The following is a 21,172-nucleotide window of genomic DNA, read 5'->3' as shown; positions in this document are numbered from 1 at the left end:
TTAACCAGATAAATACTAAGATTAAAATCTATTCATCAAGAGGGCTACACACCACCAGTTGCAAACAGAATTTTCAGTTTGTAAGTTTAAAATGTACAAGGGAGAAGAAAGAACAGGATTTGCAGGACCCCCTGTGGTGAGATATGAGGATAAAGAGAAAGAGCAGGGCTTATATAGAGATGGGCCTCCAATTTCAAATCCCATCCTGCCCCGGACCCAAGTGACTAGGAAACATCCGGAAGCAGGCCCAGTCACTGGGCCGTGCCTCCCCACCCCCGGGGTCAACTCCCCTCACCTCTCAGAGCCAGGAGACCGGGGGACTCCGACTGAGACCAGGGCTAACAGACAGACCTGGGGGAACGCCCTCCTCTTGAAAGGGAGCTGACCCTGAGATGGAGAGATCACCATCACTCTGCCAATCACCTGGTCCCCTTAATGGAAGCCAGAGCTCCCCACAATGGCTGCTTTTACAGGTCGGGCTGGGGCCTTTTCCTCATTGCTTTACACCTGAGAGGCGACCCCTTTCCTCCCAGCGTTCAGAGCCACCATTAATGACCTTCTTTTTTTTTTTCTGACACTCTGGATCTGGGTGTTTACAATGATACTTTGTAAAAGTAGCTTTCAATAGCTGCCCTTTTTGCCACAAGCAAGTTAATATGTGCAACAGTAGCATGCCTTTTTTAATTTTGTTTATTGATACTATAACCTGAACACTCTGCGGTTGTTATCTGACATTTCTTGGCAACCTCTTTTTAATATGTTCAGGATGTGCATTCACTTCTCTCAACAGTCGTTTTAGATGGTTGCTTGGAATATGACCAACCTTCTCTTTCAGTTCATCCGGTTTCCCTTTGACACAACCTGCTGATGGAGAACTTGGCTCAGAAAGAATGAATACCTCCACACATTCAGCCCGTCAACTTCAGCTTGACTTATAACCACAAAGGATCGTACATTGTCTTTTTTCATTTTTCATTAACACAAGTTGCAGAGATAGCCCTCAATACACATTATACATTTCCTTTTCAACTTCAGGAAACTTTCATGCATTTAAAAACATGCTAAAGGAAATCTGTGCTTGGACACAACACTCTGACTCGTTATCCACATGAAATGAGGCAGCAAACAGCCAGTGTTTAGCACTGTGTCTTCAACATTTCTGCCCATACTTTACAGGACTTAACGAATCACCTGCCAATCAGTCCATGCAATTAGTCTGAAGTGAATAAAATGCTGCTTCAATTGACAGATCAATGGCCAAAGGTTAACAGCTTTATCCTACCTTTTTTCAGTTTATTTGAAAGTCACAGGATTTAAAAAAATTAAAATAAAAATAAAAAAACTAGTTTGAACTAACTTCACAGCATTTAAGAAAATGACAGAATGATGAGATTTTCCGACTCATGTTTGGTGGTCTGAATAAAATTATTCAACACACACAATTATGGAACATCAAAGATTTGTCAGTTATAGGCATCATGATCACAGGTAAATATCTTCAAAGGTAGACAGAGATTAAAGATGATTTTTAAAAAGAGTGGAAAAAGAGAATGCTTGTGTGTGTGTGTGTGCGTGTGTGTGCGTGTGCGTGTTTTAACAGACAGCTTCAGTTCTTGTTCTTCACCACACATTTTTGATGTGTCTTTGGATACAGGAATGTGGCTGCAGAAATCATGTTCAATTTCCGGAGTATCCATGCAACAGCATCCTCAAAACAAGGGCGTCAGATAAAAGGGTGGGCCATCTCCTCTGTAGCTGGCCTTTAGGATTAATTCCACTATACAAATCCTGTGCTTATACTCAAAGGAAAGTCAATGCAGCCACTTATGTTTAAAACAAAGGGTAGCGTCTCACTCTTCATGAAATAACTGAGAAAAAAAACTTTTCATGTTAACAGTTTTTTTTTACATCATTATTTTTCTTTAAATTAAGTATCCTTTTCCCAATATTATGAGGGGGAAATTATTGCTTATTATGTAACTGGGTTAATTATTTATACTTAGTTAAATTTCTTGTAATTTGAAGAGATGGAGCTTTGTGAGTTCCCCCTGTATGAGGCTGTGTTAAACGTCTGGCATGTTTGTACAGGCCTCCTGGGTTTGCTGCCGATAGTACTTCCTCTGGCATTCTACGTCCTGGCTGTTAAAATTAATAATGGGATTTGTTGAACATCTAGACGAGGGAATGTTTCTCCTGCCCCAGTAAAGACAGCCAGAAAGTGGTGCCTGAGCCCAGCTCTCGCACTTCAAAGTTGGGGGGGAGGGGGGCAGGAGTCCTGGGGGTTATTATTCGGGCAGACCATAGGCAGTGACAGGCCACCGCTGCAGGTCCTCTAAGCCAAAGCCTGCATCCCAAACAGCTCTGCTGCCCTGTGGGGGAATACAGTTTAGGGGAGATTAGTCTGAGCCCAAATAACTCCTGGCGACAGCCCACCGCTGCTCTCCCCACTGCGTACTGTGGAGGAATCCGTTCACACTTTCTCCACCATGCACCGCACCATGCCCAGAACCCCACAGGAGCAGCTGCTCAACCCTAAAGAGCATGGAGCAGGATTGGGGGGTTCAGCCGCTCACTTCACTATCATTTAACATGATATCTGATCCTTATCTGATCCTTACCCCCCCCACCCCACCCCCCACCCCACCACTGTTTCCAAAACAAACCAGATTTTTTTTTAAAGACTCCATTTTTGCAGCCACTCATCCGCATTGCATCACACAGCACTGAATGCCATCATTAGGCTGAGGACAGACCGATGCATTTGAGAAATCAGGAAGCATTTCCTGAAACGGCACAATCCATCACAGAACACCTGGCTTTGCCCGAGCTACTGACAAGTACTGAAATACAGACCGCAGGAGAAAGCAGGGAAACCCTGAAAGTGAGATAAATCCCTGCTTCACGGGTCCCCAAACCCCCGTTCCCATTAGAGGAGCCCCTAAAACCCTGACTGCAACACACACACAGGGAGTCCAATAAGTATTAGTAGTGACAGTGTTATTTATTATTATAAACATGCATGTGTGTAGTTTTATGGAATATTAAAATGTATTTTCCATTTACTTTTGCTCCCTCCATTGCAATACCGTTTGCTGGTTCAGTAGGACAAACTGAAAAGAGCTGGTATGCTGATAATGTCAGTAACGAGACATTAATTTCCAAGTACAGTGTACAGGCCAATTAGTGCATGACATTACCAGGAGTTATACACTGATGTGGGTAATATTAGAGTCAGAGTCAAGCATCAAGCAGTCACTCATATCCAGAGAACCACTTTATTTTATTTTATTCAGCGTTTCACAGAGAAACGTACGTATTGAAGCAAACACATTGTGTAAAACAATAATCCAGCGTATTGTACCTTAACATTTAGTTTAAAAAGGGTTTAACTGACTATGAGTAAAAAATGCAAGTGAACAAAATTCAGTTACTTGCGATCCATTATTTTCCTGAAAATGCTAAAGTTAAGCACCTTGGGCAAGGGAACAATGGCAGTGCCCCGCCTGAAAAATCGAACCTGCAACCTCCAAGTCACAAGCCTAGTTCAGAGCTGAGGGAAAGGGAGAGAGCTCAGCTAAAGTGTGGAGTGTCACTGGGCCAGCAGGCCTCCCAGCTGAACAGCATTAGTCTCCTCCATCCAGGAACTGGCCCAGGCTCTTCCAAATGTTATCCAGGGGTGAGATGGAGGTCCCCTCTCTTTGCTCTTCAGCAGATCAGCTCCTGCGCATTTTAATACTGGTCTGCTCACCTCTGCTAATTACACCCCGAGGCTGTGTGAAAACAGCCTTTACCTGTTGAAACAGACTAATGACACAAGTGTCCTGACATGTTTGCCCTACATGCTGAACTTTGGGAGAGAGGTAATTACACATACAATTAGCCTGAATACTGAATGAGAGAGAAGGGGCAAATTAATTACTCCTCGTGTATATCTGAAGGCCATGATTCTGGTATGGAGTGCGTGGTGAGTTTGAGGGACTGGGAGTTAGTGAATGTCTTCGCTATCTTTGAGATCTACCACAGGGATTTTCAATATGTAATCGAATGCATCATGTGTAGAATACAAGTTGACTGCAGAATATGCTTATTTATCTCATCAGGCTCCTGCCATTGTCTTCAGAGAAGTGTGTGTTCTGTCAGAGACAGGTTTAGCAGAGACTGATCAGGCGCTAGCATTAGCCGTAACACTCATAGCAAATCTTCCATTCATTGTGAATGGTTATGCTATGGATTATGGGTAATTTTGTTATGAAGGAGAGCTCAGCTTGTTACTTGCAAAAAAAAAATGAATAGAAGTCAATTGAGGAACTTCATTAAAGGCATTACTTCAACCTAGATAACAACAATTAGAAATCTTTTTTTTCCCATTGTTTATGCCTGAAAAAAACTTGTCTGCTTCAATGTATGGTGAATCATGAAGCATGAAAACTAATATTTATGCGCCTAAAAAAAGCGGATTTGACATGATGTTCCACTTTTGGCGGTGAAACGTTTTACAACAAGAGACCACAACATACAGCATCATTGTATTTGAGTATTTGAGCAACAAAGAGCAACAGGTGTCATACACTCGCGCTACTGAATTCCGTTACGCCGTCATCCACTGTGTCTGCTCCTGCTAACTGATTGCTTATCAAATAGAAGAGATAAAGAGGTGTTCAGAGCCATTCGTGTCAGCAAGACCCAACGCAACATAGCCTGTTCTGTATTTATTTACAAAGTACAATGTTCAGGAAAATTAGCTCTGACAGTACCTTTTACTCCGGAGTACTTCTGGACCCACTTGCTTTTCTGACGTCGTAGATGTCAAATGACGAAACGTCAGTCTCCCCTGGTTCATTAAATAGTGTCTTGTTCAGAAATCTGAGTGGTCCCAGCATTTCTTAATTCGGGCTAGTCCCCGACAAGTTGACCAGGTAAGGAGTCCTTTTCTATACATCTGATCCCTGTTGGACTCATAATAACTCTATCAGAGTTTAAATAATACAAATCATTTTCTGGTGTATGTATTTTTGACTGGATAATATGCCTCAGACACCACTGCTGGCAGAAAGTGCTTTGACATGGTGCCGTCTGGACGCTGAGGTCCTTTCACTGTCAGGAGAAGTGAGAGAAAGAGACTGTAGATGGGATTGATTAATTATATGCTCATATGCTAAAACGGTAAGTCTTGTGTTTCTATCTACTTTTAACTTCAAATTTTCTGAAAGCCACAAAGACACAAACCACTTCTGTGCAGATCTGTGGGTCTTCCATAAGTATAATAATTTTGCATGGACTACTATTGGAATAATATATGCAGATGTGCATGAAATATATGAAAACTGTCCCATATGGCATGACTGTCCTTAAGTGATACCACACTGGATAGCCTGCTTCCTGTTCTCTCAATGGTTGTTCTCTGACTATGGATCACAACAGTGAAATATATGCACTAGACCTACTCCATCACATACTTTTCGATGTGCCTACTGATGGAGAACTGTCCTGTTTATCCTAAATAAGAGCAATAATTAGTTTCAGCACTTTGGATTTGTACCAAGGTACAGGTGAAGACAATGAGATCTTTGATGAACTGAATGTTGGAGCGACTGAGTCTTTGAATTTAACTTAATCTTTCTCGTGAAAAGACAATCAGACATCTGCAGTTGCTGGCCAAATAAGTCATTGAAATCATTTTTTTTAAATAATTTATTTGTACTTATTCATGAATCTGTCCTCTCCTGATGCAATGCTAATCACTTTTTAAATTGAAAATAGAGAGTAAGTGTTTTACTTAACACGCTGGCAAGTTGATTTTAGTGATTGCCAAACTGTGAAAAGGTTTGTGATATGCAATGAATTTTAACTTAAATTTAAGGGGAAATGTTGATTGAATGTAGGCTATTTGCTTTGAAAATGTGCAATAATTACAACAAATGGTCCTGCGTATATATTTCGTTTGTACGATCTACTTCGTATAACATTTACTTTTTAAAATATTTGAAAATGTCTTACTACAGCTTTAATAAACAGCTGTCATTTTTTTTTTTTTTTTTTAACGTACAATTTCACACTCGTTGTGTATTCCTGTTAAATGTATTTGAATATCGAACGGGTACATCGAAAATCGACAGTTGCTTTTCAAAGTGATGGCTGCAGAATTTTTTTTTTTCCTCAACTGAACACCACCAATGATTACCTCTACGTGGAATGCATGCGCTGCGGAATTCCATATGGTCAATCAGCATCCTGGTCGTTAAACGGAAGGCACATTAACGCACATCTTATTTATCGAAACATTCTCAGTGAAATAGGCTTTAGGCGACGAAACACGCCAGGAAAATAATAATAGGCCTAATACACTTATGTGTCCCTTAATAATCTAGCGGTTTTATATGTGTATTATTTATTATTTCTCTATTGATGTATAGACTATTAGCTATTGTTTTTGGTAATATATCAGACCTGTAAATGCCAATTTCATCATACACGTGTTCAGACTAATATATACAAATGAAAAGTATCCCACCGACTAATGTGTTTAGTGATGTCTCACCAACAGGACAATTCCACATTATCTAAGTAATAAACGATGGGTTCTTGTGTGATGTAGAGTATGAACAAAAACAAACTCGAATTAAATATTCCATAAAAACTCCAACGATTAATAGCCTATCGTACAGGCAGATTCATAAACAAAGGTTATGAGCTAATAAAATAACTAATTCGTCCACAAGTGATGCAATACCACAACTGTAAGGGCAGTGTAAATTACTAACAGGCAATAGCCTATATATCTTCGTCCAAAACGATACAAACATTTAAGGCTGGGCTGACAATAAAACGCACATTGTACTTTATTCATAATATTGTAGGCCTATTATAGCATAGTATTGTTTTATAACTTGGATAGATAACATAAACATACACACACACATAAATCCTGGCGTGGGATCAACATTTAACACAGATGAAAAAAAAAATCTAACACATACATTCCTGACCTTCCAGTTCAACGGATCAATATTACATTCACATCACATCCCCATTTTACATCAGGAATTGTAACACGCTGCCGTGACATCGCTGAACAGAATATATCTATCAAATGTAATGAAATCCAGTAGCTGATTTAAATCGTGTGTTGTTCCCTGTTGTGTGCAGAATTACACAAGTAACGAGGTGGAGCTTATCCTACAGCAGTACATGGTAGACTCGGTGACATTATGGAATGATTGTTCATATGGCATCAAACACATTGCAACAGGTGTTCTATGTGTGCCCGATAAGGGAATGGATATATCACACCTGGGCACGTTTCGGCCTTCATGAACTAGAGGTCTGGGGGCACATTTAAATACTCGCCAGTAAGCTTCATGAAATTAGATTGCGCTGCGTTAAGACACTTTAGGCTACCTTAAATTAGGCTACAATAACCTGTGGATTCGACTAAAATTAACTCACAATTAAATTATTATTTGTCCTTGTTATTTTTTCAGTATAACCATAGTTTAGCAAGATTAGCTATTACCAAAAAATAATCAAAACATTGTTTTTATTTGGGGAAAAAACAACCAGTTTCCTTTTTTAGAAAGGCGGGGAAAGCGACAAATGTTAACTGAACCTAGGGAGTAAACATTGTACGTTTCCAGTGCATGCACACACACGCGCGCGCGATGTTTAGCCTATCTATTTTACTTATTCTGTAGGCTACGGATAGTGTGAGTAGCTTATTAGCATAGTAGGCTATTTATTGCTAATTTGTGTATCCTAAAAAACCGAATTTATCTAAATAAAATTCGTAAACCAACTAAATAGTCTTTAAAAAACAAAATAATTGTAAAATATTGTTTTTCGTTCCAATGCAGATTTGCTGTTTTGAGGAAAGTGACTTTTCCTCTCATTTCTATAGACATGAGCTGGAGTGCATGTTAAGCACTGAAATTAAATAAGCTATTCGCGATATAAAAATCAAACGTCGTTCAGAAAGAGTACTGGAGGTCGTGGATTGAGTTTCGTGAGTGGCAAATCCGGTCAAACTGTGGGGTTTTCTGCGATTGGCTACCTGTTTTCTCAAGGCTCAGCCATTCGATCCTCATGGAACAAACTGTTTCAATGCGTCTCTCCCGCTCAATCCGAGTGCAGTATATGTTCACAAACTTGGCTCCTGTTCTGTCGATTTATCAACCTCTTTAAATATTCAAAAAAACAGTACGTCATCTCCGAAGGTGGATCACATAGTGTGCCAATATCTATAAAGCACCGTGCGAAGAGAAGCCTTTAAGAAGATCACATTTTGGAAAGAGACTTTGAAGGAAGAATTCTTACTATCGCCGAAATGGTTCTGCATTTAAAACGTAGTAAGTTCAATTTTTTTAACTCTTCTGAATAACAAGTCAATCATACCGTGTAATTATTTAAATATGAGACTGTCAAACCAAAGATTAAGGAATTAACCACCACTGCAGTTAAATTAAAGTAAAGCGACAGATAGCATCCGTCTTTTTTACCAGTCCATAACCAATCACTGACAGTAGTCAGTTTCAATCAATCTGGGATTATCCTGCCGTGGATCCTAATTTATTGCTGTGCTCTAATAAAACACACGATGCCTTGGGGTGTGAAGCCCCTTGAACAGAATAAACTCGTATATAATATAGACAGGCTAGTACATGCAACCTGTTAAACTATTTGGACTACTTGACAGGCGTAAATTAATGAAGGGAGTAGCTAAGTGCGTGACCCTCAAAAGCAAACGTGTTCTTTCCTAAACTTTTCTAAAATCATTTTGCTGTAAATCTGCAAAAAATATTATTTCCTGAAAGAATGGAAGCTAATTGTGTTGTATCTCTGTCTTGCATTGATCTTTTTTACTTGTAGACCTCTGAGGACAACACATTAAATCACCAAAATAAACTTAAAATTTGTGACGTGATTTTTCCTTGGGTCATTCGCGGAGTGAATTGCACGCCAGACTGATTTCACTTTCGGATTTTGGAGATGTTCCTGTCCATGTTCAGTCATTTTTCGGTGCTGGCCACAGCAATCACATCTATACTATCCGCCTTGCTGTTGCTCGCTGTATCCCGGCAACTATGGACGTTCCGGTGGACAATCACACGGGATAAGGAGTGCAAACTCCCCCTTCCAAAAGGTTCAATGGGATGGCCACTCGTAGGAGAAACTTTCCACTGGCTGTTTCAGGTGAGATAGTCAAAAAAAAAAAAAAAAAAAACTCGCGCTGAATGTGTGCATTTCTGCGAGTCCTTGCAATATCTGTTACTACATACGTTTAGTTTTACTATTTTAAATAAATAAAACAAATATTGCACTGTTGCACAAAGCATATATATATATATATATATATATATATATATATATATATATATATATATATATATATATGCATTCTTTCTTTCAATGCAGCGTACTCACTACTCGCTTTTCAGCTGTTACCTGTCAATGGAATTGTATTCTTGCAAGTGTGAACGTGTTGGATATGTAAAGTCTAATTCATCCTCGTTGAAAATACAGAAGTGCGTTTTTACCTCAACTCCACGCCTTCTGTTTTCCTCCGGGAAAATCGCCCTTGCGCCAGACTGGGCGTTTCTTGGGATACAGTGAGGAGTTACCTCATTAGTTATGTGCGCGTGAATTTAACATCTCTTTACTGCATTGTATGTTTGTGACAGGGGTCCAGCTTTCACATCTCTAGAAGGGAGAAGTACGGAAATGTGTTTAAAACTCACCTCTTAGGGAAACCTGTTATCCGCGTGACAGGCGCCGAAAACATACGCAAAATACTTCTCGGAGAGCACAACTTGGTGTGCACGCAGTGGCCTCAAAGTACCCGGATAATCCTGGGACCCAACACGCTGGTGAACTCTGTTGGAGACCTCCATAAGCAGAAGAGAAAAGTAAGGGGGTGAAATTCGGTATGAAACCCGAGAAATGAAAACGTGTTAAAACTTAGCGAAATATACGCTAGCAACCAACATACAACAATCCACTGTACTTAGGACATTTAGAGATTGAACGTTTTGATAATGTTGAGAGGTATGTATAAGATTGCAAATTAGCCAACGGCCATATAGTGTCAATAGTGAAAGCCAAGGATGGATCAGTGCCTAACAGCAGGCGAGGTTTCTTAGTAAGACAATCTGTCACACGAAGTATGGTGATTAAAACTATGCGTTTGTCTGAGTTATCAGGACAAATAAGTAAATATTAGAACATGCCTTGGTTTTCTCATTAATAATTCACTCATGGGCTGAATGATTTATGCCGTCTTGTCTTTTGTGTTGTTTTCTCTCTTTCCTTTAAGATCTTGAGTAAAGTGTTCAGCCGCGGAGCTTTGGAGACGTATATTCCACGCTTGCAAGATGTTGTCAAGTCTGAAATCGCCAAATGGTGTTCGGAGCCCGGTTCAGTGAACGTGTACGCTGCGGCCAAATCTCTCACATTTCGTATTGCTGTCCGGGTCCTGTTAGGAATAACCATGGAGGAGGCTCGGATCAACTACCTCTCCAAAATATTCGAACAGCTAATGAATAACCTGTTTTCACTTCCAATCGATGCGCCTTGGAGTGGTCTTCGTAAAGTGAGTAAAATTATTTTACTCATTTATTTGATGGTTTTGGTAATAGTAGGGGTAGTTGTGACAAAATTGCATGTGCAAATTTGAAGTGAAACTTTTTGACTGTTTGATGCCATGATCAATATTCGTTATAACTTATTTAAACCGCATATTGTACATTAATAGAATGTGTCATTTTGAAAAATATTTATGTGACCAAATATATAGTTAATTACGCGTCACCGTATGAATGCATACGAATGCATGCCTAAAATAATAAAAGTATCCTTAATATCACAGATTCGACCCGCAAATATGAAATACTGTCACATGAAATTATCCAAAAATCTTTAAGTATGCAAGAAAATGTATATTCAAAAGTTTGATGTAGACTTTTAAAATTAGAGTAAATAAGATCAATATAAACAAGGAAGGTTTGTCCTGCTTTCAACCTACACGGAAGGTTAGGTAGATTATTACATTCTTAAAATGTGTTTAATTGTGTAAATTCAATGAGGATATTAGGCAGCGCCACTTTTGTGTGAATATTTAACTTTTTGTTTTGCTAGTTATAGCGGTGCATGAGTAGGCTATTTTATATTTTAGAGTTGTTTTATGTGTTGTTATTGGTTTTACTTATTTCCAAAGTTTCCACTGATTTTGTTTTCTTCTGAAATAAAAAAAAGCACTAAAAACGACTTTTTGGGGGGATATTATTGCATCTGCCCTGCTGGATTATTGACAGCGAGCAAGAAGGAAGTTGTTAAAAGTAAGATCCAGTGTACATAAATAAAGAAAGAACCTGAAACTCCGATGTTCTCCATCTCCGATGGTTTCTGTTTCAATTATAGGGTATCAAAGCCCGGGAAGCGCTCCATGCGAGCATGGAGAAAATTATCGAAGAGAAAATGCAAAAAGAGCAATCTGAGGAGTACAGTGACGCATTTGATCACATGCTGAACAGCGCTAAGGAAAATGGATACGAGTTAAGTACTCAGGAACTGAAGGTAAAAAAAAGAAGCATTTTCAAATTAATATTTAATTCAGTTATTTTCTGTCATAATAACTAATCTGTTGTAGAAGTCACATAAGAATCCGCCAGATATTTAGGCTACAAAAGATGTCTGTTGATTTTCTTGTTATTGCGGTGGAAATGTGTAATATAGTATCTTTTTTTAAAACTTATAATTATTGCTTGTGAAATCGATCGCGGTAACGAGGATTGCTTGGTATGTTTGGTCTTTGAAATCCAGGAGTCTGCAGTTGAGTTGATTTTTGCTGCCCACTCAACCACAGCCAGCGCCTCCACGTCGCTTATCCTGCAGCTGCTCAAACACCCATCCGTGGTTGAGAAAGCCAGGGCAGAGCTGGAAGCAAACGGACTTTCCTGCAGCTCGTACTGTGTAAACGGTCCCGCAACCAAGAAAGGGGGTCAGAATGGAGAGGACATTCCATTAAAGCATGAGAAGACAGAAAGAGATGCGAACAAAAACTGCTGTACTGGAACAGAGACGACTTGCTTACTGAACAACACAGGGGCCGGTAACTCTGACTTCACGTCGGACAGCGAAGAAAAAATAACACATCCCTGTACCTGTCTGCCCCATTTGAGTATGGAGAAACTAAACCGACTCCGGTACTTGGATTGTGTTGTTAAAGAGGTCCTCCGGTTTCTACCGCCAGTATCTGGAGGATACAGGACTGCACTGCAGACCTTTGAATTAGACGTGAGTATGGCAGCCCGCGAGCTGCGTTTTTACGCACAGTCAGCACAATGGAAGGCTGGATCCTGGAAGTATCCGCGCATTTTATGAGTTAAATTTTTATTCGTACCGTTGTTGGTTACTTACTTTCTGAAAGGTCAGCACACAGCCCGCGATGTTATTCGAACGCACGTAAAAAATGTGATCTCAATCTTCCCGAAAGAAACGAGGCGAGTAATGTTTTCAAAAACTCATTATACATGTGCGTGGACGTGAAATCCCCCAAGCTCATGTGGAAATGGAGCCACACGCGTGTCTTTCTGTGTTTGCTAGATTGTATAAATGAAGATCAAACACGGGACACGTTTAAATACGTAGTTGCCAAGAATAGGCTTAAAAAGGAGAGCGCGTTGTTATTTTTAGAGAATCCCAGTCGTAGACATTATATATTTGCATAAAAGGTATTCCATTACACTCTTCATAAAACATTCCATGGAAAGTAAGTCACAGTTAACTGTTTTGAAATGCGTGAAACCATTCCCTCTGCTCATAGCGTCTGTTGTAGTTTGTTGATAATGCGTAGTGTATGAGCTGTGACATAAAGCAGATTCGGTCACATTTTCAACGTAGGCTACATATTCACTCATGCAGCAGCTCGTGAATCCGACCATCTAAAGGATTGCGTGACAAGCACAGTTCTACAGCGGGCCCTTAAACTGGTCATGTGGGATTTTACTTTAATGTCGCCCCCTGTTGAATAAAAAAATATAGGCTAGGCTATATTTCTCCACTGTTGCTAAGAAACCAAAACGATGGAATTAATACTTGATATTTTTAATCTGTGATTTATGTTTGCATTTAGCCAAGTCCTTTGATGCCCCAAGTCTGACATAATAGTTCATGCATGTTGCACTCATGTAAACTGAGTTTATTTAGCACTTTGCTGCGCACGGTCATAGTTTCACTCTACAGTTAATAGGCTACATTGGACTTTATATTTGTTTTTATAATGGGTTTCTTATGAAAATTAATGTCATTAATGTAGACACCCGAATTGTATTTTCGACGAAAAAAGGCAAAATATATTGCTAGGCAGTCTACGTAAAATGACTAAATGTGTATTTTGCGTTCTTTACAGGGTTATCAGATTCCGAAAGGATGGAGCGTCATGTACAGCATCCGGGATACCCACGAGACAGCCGCTGCTTATCAAAGCCCAGAACTCTTTGATCCCGATCGCTTCGGATTTGAGAGGGATGAAAGTAAAACCGGACGGTTCAACTATGTCCCGTTTGGCGGCGGAATCAGGAGCTGTGTCGGGAGGGATCTGGCTCAAATCATTCTAAAAACTTTGGCCGTTGAATTGCTTGCAACCGCCAAATATAAGCTAGCCACAGAAACATTTCCGAAGATGCTAACTGTTCCAGTTGTCCACCCCGTCAGTGGACTACACGTTCATTTTAATTATCAGCGCTGCGGTTCCAAGAAAATCTAAAACGTATTTCAATGTGTCATTGTGTAATTTATTAAACACAGTCAGTGAATAGTCTATGTCTGACGTGGTGAACATGACGGCGTGTACCTGGTCGTTTGAATCTGAACTCAACGAGAGAACATGCTATCGCACGTTCAATTTGTAGGCCTACAATATCGCATCTTCATAGTCTCCAGAAATGCGCCGCATGAATAAAAAAACACAAAAAAAACTTCAAATTACCTAAATGTGACTACTATTAGCCTAAGACATTAGCCTATTTGAAGATTTTTTATTTTTTTATTTTTAAACAGAACCTATTGAACCTGGCTAAAATTGGCACCCAGCTGCTTGCTAAGCCACTTTTAAACACAACGTTTAATTCTTAAATATGACCAGTAGGCTACACTTTGGCTGGTCGGTTACAAAAATACCTTCCTTTTGGTTTATCTACTGAGTACGGCTTAGCCATTCCATACCGTGATGTAATATTTTGGTAATTTATATTGTTATAGTTTGTGCCACAGATAGTCTTGTATGACAACGCTATATCTATTTACTTTCCTAAAATAATTTTGTTGTATATGTTTGTGTATAAAATGTAATCTGTGTAGAGAATGAAGTAGCATGCCACATAAGCTCTATTTATAGGAAATGGCCAAGTACAGAAGTTATTTGGACTGAATTTTATTTGTTGTGTTCCTTGGAATATTAAATCCAAATATAATTAGCTAGCTTGCTTGTGAAATTATCCTGATCAAATAAAACTAACCGTATTATTCATGTGTAGGAAAAAAAAAAAAAACATACAGGCAGTTCCAGGGTTTTTGTGGTGACAGCATGCCATGTAGCCAATAAGAGTAATCTATTTGGCAGATCCACCTGACATCACCTCAGTTTGAACCCTGTACTGATTACGGTTTAACTATGACCATAAAGAAAATGTGAAGCCACGTGGTCTGAGCTCTTGTGAATCACCAGGTGGGTGATGACTGTGGAATACAGAAGGAAAGACGTGAGCCATATAGCACTTTTTTCTCCTATGTGGAGCTTATACGCAGTAAAATGTCCAGTGTTAATTCAGCCCTAACATATATCAGGGGCCATATGTACTCTGTAAAAGTCCATTTAACACTGAATGATTTTGCCATATATATATATATATATATATATATATATGTGTGTGTGTGTGTGTGTGTGTGTGTGTTGTATATAGTTTTTGTGTTCTGATTTCAGCATCATTGGCAGGTTAGGGATAATTGTGTTTTAATATCTGTCTGTGTAGCTCTTTGATGTAGCCCTGTTACCACATTTATATGTTTAAATGTGCAGTTATCTGTATTATGATGTGTTGATCTTAGCTATTGTTGTGGCTGTTGATTAGAATGGATATTGTTGAAGTATTTACAGAGAGTAGCTTAAAATGGTGTTGTGCTCTACATAAATGTACACATAATGTACATATATGTAAATCTAAAGACCCAACACAGGATGTTTGTAAACCTGAGCTTTCCTTGTCCTTGACATGTTTCTGTTCTCTGATGAACAGAATTAACAGAATAATACAAACATCCCACCCTGTTGTTAATGCATTGTTTTATTAATGACTGCTATTTTTATTCAGACTGAATGTAAATTGTAAATACTAGAATTCAAGGAATTTAAATGCCTAGTGACTGTCTTTTAATGTTTATTAAGCAAGAAAATTTGTATATAGCAGTTCTTTCACAATGGGTCTTATAAATAATGATACGCAATAACATGTGAAGTGCTTATTTCCATCATGTAATAAGCCTAAAATGCATTTAGTATCTTAACTGGCTGTACACTGCCTGTTTTGGCATTGCCTTCACTGAACCCCAGAAAACGAAACCTGTAAAAGGTCACACCTTCAGAGATTGGAGAAGTCCTGTGACAGGGTGACCCTTTAGTGAACTAGCAAACGATCACCCTCTGACCTTCTGTAGAGGTGACGGCATTGTTAACGATGCGTATATGTCATTGGCGATGACGACGAAAGAAATACCAGGCGATCATTATCTAACAAAGAAGTGACGGTGCGTACAATCTGCCAAATGACAGTATGCAGTCGAAACATACTCATACAGGTTATTTAAAAACAATTAATAAAATGATTATATTAAAAGTTATATTAATATAATTTGTATCCACCTAAATACAGCAATGATATTTTAATGCTGAATAGGCTTACTCTAAAACACATTTGGAAAGTGGTTTTAGCCCTGCCAATTTAGAGGAAAGCTGAAAATGTCCGACTAGAGATATATCTTTTGAACCAATTACAAGATAACGCCACACTAAAGTGTTCTGTGTTAAATCAACTCTTATATAGTACATGTGTACTCCGTTAGTTGAATTAACACAGGGAATTTTACTGTGTGTAAGTGGTTTTAATTAGCTCCTGTATGTGATATGTGTGGCTGGCAGTCGGAGAATAGATCACTGTGTAGATAATAAAAATTCCTTCTGTATTTATTGGTGCTCTGGCTCCGGTATCTGCTTATTTGATGGACAGTGAACTTGGCGAGGTTTGCACCGGAGTTCACAGGGATGTCACGGTCCGTGGTGCAGGTCACAAGCAGGTCAACGCACGGGGAAAGGAGAGAACCCTGGGGGTACGGCGCTCATCGGACGCTGCTTGCGCCCGCAGAACTGAACGCGCTCGGAATAACATAGGCCACACACCGCTATTTTTAAGGGCTGACCATTGTTTACACGTCCAGCCTCTTAGTAATAAAGGAGGCTTGCCAACTTTCATTGCTAAATTTAAGACCACCCTTAAAGAATACGTTTTAGCCAATATATAGTAAGCATGGTAGGATGTAGATTATGTAAACTTCAAAAGCTTTAAAGTTGCGAACATTGATAGTCATCCGTTCCAGCTACTTCGATTTCAAGGTAAAATCACCAATGTTATGCATACCTTAATGTATGACAAAATAAACAAAAGCTCTGAACAGGACAGACACCACATTTCGGTTATATCATATGAAATGAAATATGAAAAAAATAAGTTGGTGCAAGAGTGGTTATTATTAGTATCTGACGCGTTAAGAGCTATTAACACATACTTAGACAAGTGCAGGTTTCTATTACGTAATAGGGCATATCAATAAGTTCAAATATATTGTTACTCTTAGGTGCAGCAACATATCAATAACCCGTAATGCTAACACAATTCGACAATGCGAGTTATCATATGCATTTAGGAATATCACAGAATAACATGTACAGACATGCAGCTCTCACATATATTCAGTCAGCCCCGGGTCATTCAAATAGCATGAAGAGCAGATCAAACCAATGAGCGGAAGCTGTTAAATACTTACGAGCAAGAGCCGCCCACCAAACCAGTAATGCTGTTGGAGAATTACGTTTTTTTTTTTTTTTTTCAAAGTTAAATCTAATGATTGTGTGGGGGCTTCTGCAGGTGACATTAAAATGTGCTTATAGCAAACGGGTAGGGATTCTGGGCAGACCGGGTGGGCGGAGAATGGCAGTACAATTAAAGATGAACTTTGTGTGAACTAATTTATCTGACCAAGGTAACGGGAGGCTGAGTCCGTGAAAATGCTATAAAAGGGGGTATAAACATTGATACTTACCATTGCAAAGCTCACGCATCTTACGCATCTTTGACTTGAATAGTCGCCGGTTTTCCTGAAACTGTAACCCGAAGGGAACTATTTTAAAATGGTTTTGTACACGTTGTTTGTAACGCTCCTTTGCACACTGATGCTCCCACTTTTGCTGTTTTTAGCCGCGGTTAAGCTGTGGGAGATTTACATCATCAGGGGACGTGATCTGAGCTGTCCAAAACCTCTCCCTCCAGGTACCATGGGTCTACCATTCCTTGGCGAGACGCTTCAAATGGTTCTCCAGGTAATCAGATAGACATGAACTGGCGCCACCCCAAAATTGTGTTCTAGGAATACAAAATTCTCTTTTGGATTAATGCTATTAAGTAGACGCACTGCAACACCCATGTTTTTGTTAAGATAATAAAATCTTCCCGGCTGTCATCAGTTTCATTGTAGTGTTCTTCAACTGTCTTTATTCCTTTTTTTCCAAAACAGAGAAGAAAATTCCTTCGGATAAAACGTCAGAAATACGGATGTATTTATAAAACTCATCTATTCGGCAATCCTACCGTGCGAGTAATGGGAGCCGAAAATGTGAAGCAAGTTCTGCTTGCTGAACACAAACTTGTCGCAGTTCAGTGGCCAGCGTCAGTGAGAACGATCCTCGGCTCCGACACCCTTTCCAATTTGCACGGCGCTCAGCACAAAAACAAGAAAAAGGTAGGCAATGTTTAAATTTGTAAATCTGACGCTGATATCTTATGTTTACATAGCGCCAACAGGCTTAAACAAAATGTGACGTCAGATGGTAAAAAGTCCAGTCACTCTGTTGTTCCGCGAAGGACTGCCCTTTATTTTAAGTGCCCCCTTGATGCAGGCGATCATGAAAGCCTTCTCCCGTGAAGCACTGGAGAACTACGTCCCCGTGATCCAGGAGGAGGTGAGGAGCACCGTGACGGACTGGCTGCAGAGCGAGTCAGGCGTGCTGGTGTACCCGGAGATGAAGAGACTCATGTTTCGCATCGCAATGAGGATCCTGCTTGGCTTCGAGCCGGAACAAACCAAGACTGATGAGCCGGACTTGGTGGAGGCGTTCGAAGAAATGATGAAGAACCTGTTCTCCCTTCCGATCGATGTCCCCTTCAGCGGCTTATACAGGGTACAAGGCGAATGATGCTTGTGCGGCTCTCTACATACTACTGGCGCGCTCCCCATGCAACCTATGAAGTCACCCATCTGTCCACTGACCCTGTAACATTTGCATTTCATTAAAACTGTATTTCACGTGTATTGTTCCCGTAGGGCTTGAGAGCGCGCAATTTCATTCATTCAAAAATAGAAGAAAACCTAAAGAAGAAGATGGAACATTGTGTGGACGAGAGCAAACCTAGAGATGCGCTTCAGCTGCTGATAGAGAACTGCAGGCAGAACAAAGAGCGACTCAGTATGCAGGTAACGACACAGTATGTAGGAAACTATTTTTTGATCAACTTTGTTATGCTTGATTGTATAATGGATATGATATTTCTATGTAATACAAATTATTTCCAATGAAGGAGATTAAAGAGTCTGCGACCGAACTGTTATTCGGCGGCCACGAGACCACTGCCAGCACTGCCACCTCCCTCGTGATGTTTCTCGGGCTGCACTTGGATGTGGTGTTGCGCGTCAGACGGGAGCTTCAGGAGAAGGTAGTCTCACACTTTTCCCAACATAATGTAATAATACTCAATATGAGAGACCGCTGAAACGACATATAGTTCTTTTGCTAACTGTATTCTCACAGGACCTGCTGGACATTTTTTCCCACGATAAAAGACTGAATATCGAGTTGTTGGAACAGCTGAAGTATACAGGGTGCGTCATCAAAGAGACATTAAGGATTAACCCTCCGGTCCCGGGTGGCTTCCGCGTGGCTCTAAAGACTTTTGAACTGAATGTAAGTGTGTGTTCAGTCCACTTGTAAACACGACATTCTGTTTGAAGCAGAGCATGTTTCAGTATTGTTTGTTTTGAGTTGTACCCTGTAAAACGTCTAGAATTAAATTAACTCCTGAATTTATAAATCAAAGAGGGGTCAAATGTAGGCTACTCTTGTCAGCATAAAATGTACTCAGAGTTGATTAAACACTGAATATTTTACACAGATTGTTTAAGGGATTGGCTACAGAGTCCATACCTGATTCTCAGATATTCTTTGATTATTATTTTGCAAATGTCAACAGGTTATGGATTGCAATAAAGGATCCAGCTTGGAAAGTCATCCTCCACTATTTGGATTGTTGGATTGTCATTTTGTGCAAATGTATTGAAATGTCAGTTCTGTTTCATATTTGCAAATTGCAGGTTCAAGAAATCATTCCTGACTAACTGAAAGCAGATGCTGTGTCCATCCTGCGTAATGGTAATGCTTTTGGGTGTATTTTCCATAGGGCTACCAGATTCCCAAGGGATGGAATGTTATTTACAGCATCTGTGACACACATGACGGTGCAGATGCATTCCCTGACAAACAGGAGTTCCGTCCAGAGAGGTTCATGGCCTCCACTTCCAGCGCCTCCTCCAGGTTCAGCTACATCCCCTTTGGAGGAGGTGCCAGGAGGTGCGTTGGCAAAGAATTTGCAAATGTCCTCCTCAAAATATTTTTGGTCGAACTGATCACAAGGTGCAACTGGACTCTGCTGAATGGACCACCAACAATGAAAACGGCTCCGACTGTTTATCCTGTGGACAATCTCCCAACAAAATTCAACTGTTATTTTGGCAATTAGCTTCAAAGACCTGTAAATCCCGCATAGCATGCTGGTAGCATTTATGTTGTAATTATGTGAATGACTGTTGTTTTTATTTTATATACCATATTTCAAAACAAAAGCTATTTATATGAATGATTTTAATATATAAATGCTTTTAATATTTTTGTACAAAGTAAAAGCATTACATGTGGACCCATTTAAGGGACTCTTAATATCTTGATTATGCATTTGATGTAAAAAAAAAAAAAAAGAAATGTTGTGGGGTTTTTTTTTTGTTGTAATTTTTTTGAATTTATTTTCACAGCATTTATTACGTAAATTAGAAAATTTTAGAAAAAAATATTTATGTGTAAAAATATCTCTGAATAACACAATTGTTGTGGCCCAGACTCAAAAGTATGGACTTAACACCAAACTGGTCAACTGCTCAGTAAGTGCCCTGACGACTGTAAAGTCATAGTGGAAATTAAAACTGGGAGCGAAGAGAAACCTCTGGACATCTGTAATATTCAAGTGCAACATACCAATTTGATTAGATTTGATGGAATCAGCTAGATGGAAATGGATACATACGCAACACAATCTTATGATGCAATACAGAGCAAATTGTGTACAATGTTGGGTTAGTGCTTTTAATAGTTTTCAAAAATAAACGTGTTTTGCCTTTCACAGCCTCTTTGCATTCTGTTGTGTATTTATACTTTTTGGATTTTATATATTTTTTGACAGTTTCATTAAGGGTCATCTTTTAAAAGCACCATAGTTTAATGGGGACACCTGACCAAACAACCTTATATGGGGTCAAATTAAAGTTACAGGGACAAATTGAGACATACGTCCCATGACCTTAAAAGTGAAATGGCCTCCATTCTGAGGGAACCAGCTGCAGAGTCAGGGGAAGGTCAGGCTCTTTGGTGTTGCAAATGAAAGACCATTAGGGTCCACGAATGTTGGAGTTCGTATGGAAGTAAAATCAACAGCTGGGCCTTAAATTGTTACCAAAAGTGTACACTTAAATTATTACCACTGGGATCAATGACATGCAAGGTGAGGTGCTCGGAAAACGAAAAGTAGCATTG

General features: G+C 39.6%; 2 protein-coding genes and 1 long non-coding RNA gene across 4 annotated transcripts; 2 read left to right on the top strand and 1 right to left on the bottom strand.

The window, feature by feature from the left end:
• Nucleotides 1-8,084: 8,084 nt before the first annotated feature.
• LOC135244922 (cytochrome P450 26B1) lies at nt 8,085-15,318 on the top strand. 2 transcript variants are annotated; one of them, XM_064317608.1, is made up of 7 exons: nt 8,085-8,342; nt 8,863-9,186; nt 9,675-9,899; nt 10,307-10,582; nt 11,410-11,565; nt 11,812-12,285; nt 13,400-15,318. In XM_064317608.1, the coding sequence occupies exons 2-7, from the start codon at nt 8,983-8,985 to the stop codon at nt 13,754-13,756; spliced, it is 1,692 nt and encodes a 563-aa protein (XP_064173678.1). In that variant the 5' UTR covers nt 8,085-8,342; nt 8,863-8,982; the 3' UTR covers nt 13,757-15,318. The 2 variants fall into 2 exon arrangements, with proteins under 2 accessions (XP_064173678.1, XP_064173679.1); XM_064317609.1 differs by having other exon boundaries at nt 8,085-9,186.
• LOC135244924 (uncharacterized) lies at nt 9,418-17,494 on the bottom strand. Its single transcript, XR_010327095.1, has 3 exons — nt 17,362-17,494; nt 9,732-9,878; nt 9,418-9,591 (listed from the first exon to the last, which is right to left on the bottom strand). It is a non-coding gene; the product is annotated as an uncharacterized LOC135244924 (long non-coding RNA).
• LOC135244923 (cytochrome P450 26A1-like) lies at nt 17,450-20,764 on the top strand. Its single transcript, XM_064317611.1, has 7 exons — nt 17,450-17,638; nt 17,833-18,057; nt 18,215-18,496; nt 18,640-18,789; nt 18,894-19,028; nt 19,124-19,276; nt 19,770-20,764. Exons 1-7 carry the CDS (start codon nt 17,450-17,452, stop codon nt 20,106-20,108), a joined length of 1,473 nt encoding a protein of 490 aa, XP_064173681.1. The 3' UTR covers nt 20,109-20,764.
• Nucleotides 20,765-21,172: the final 408 nt, after the last annotated feature.

This window comes from Anguilla rostrata, chromosome 18, assembly GCF_018555375.3.
Source record: "Anguilla rostrata isolate EN2019 chromosome 18, ASM1855537v3, whole genome shotgun sequence".
NCBI lineage: Eukaryota > Metazoa > Chordata > Actinopteri > Anguilliformes > Anguillidae > Anguilla > Anguilla rostrata.
This window is presented reverse-complemented; position numbering and strand designations above follow the sequence as displayed.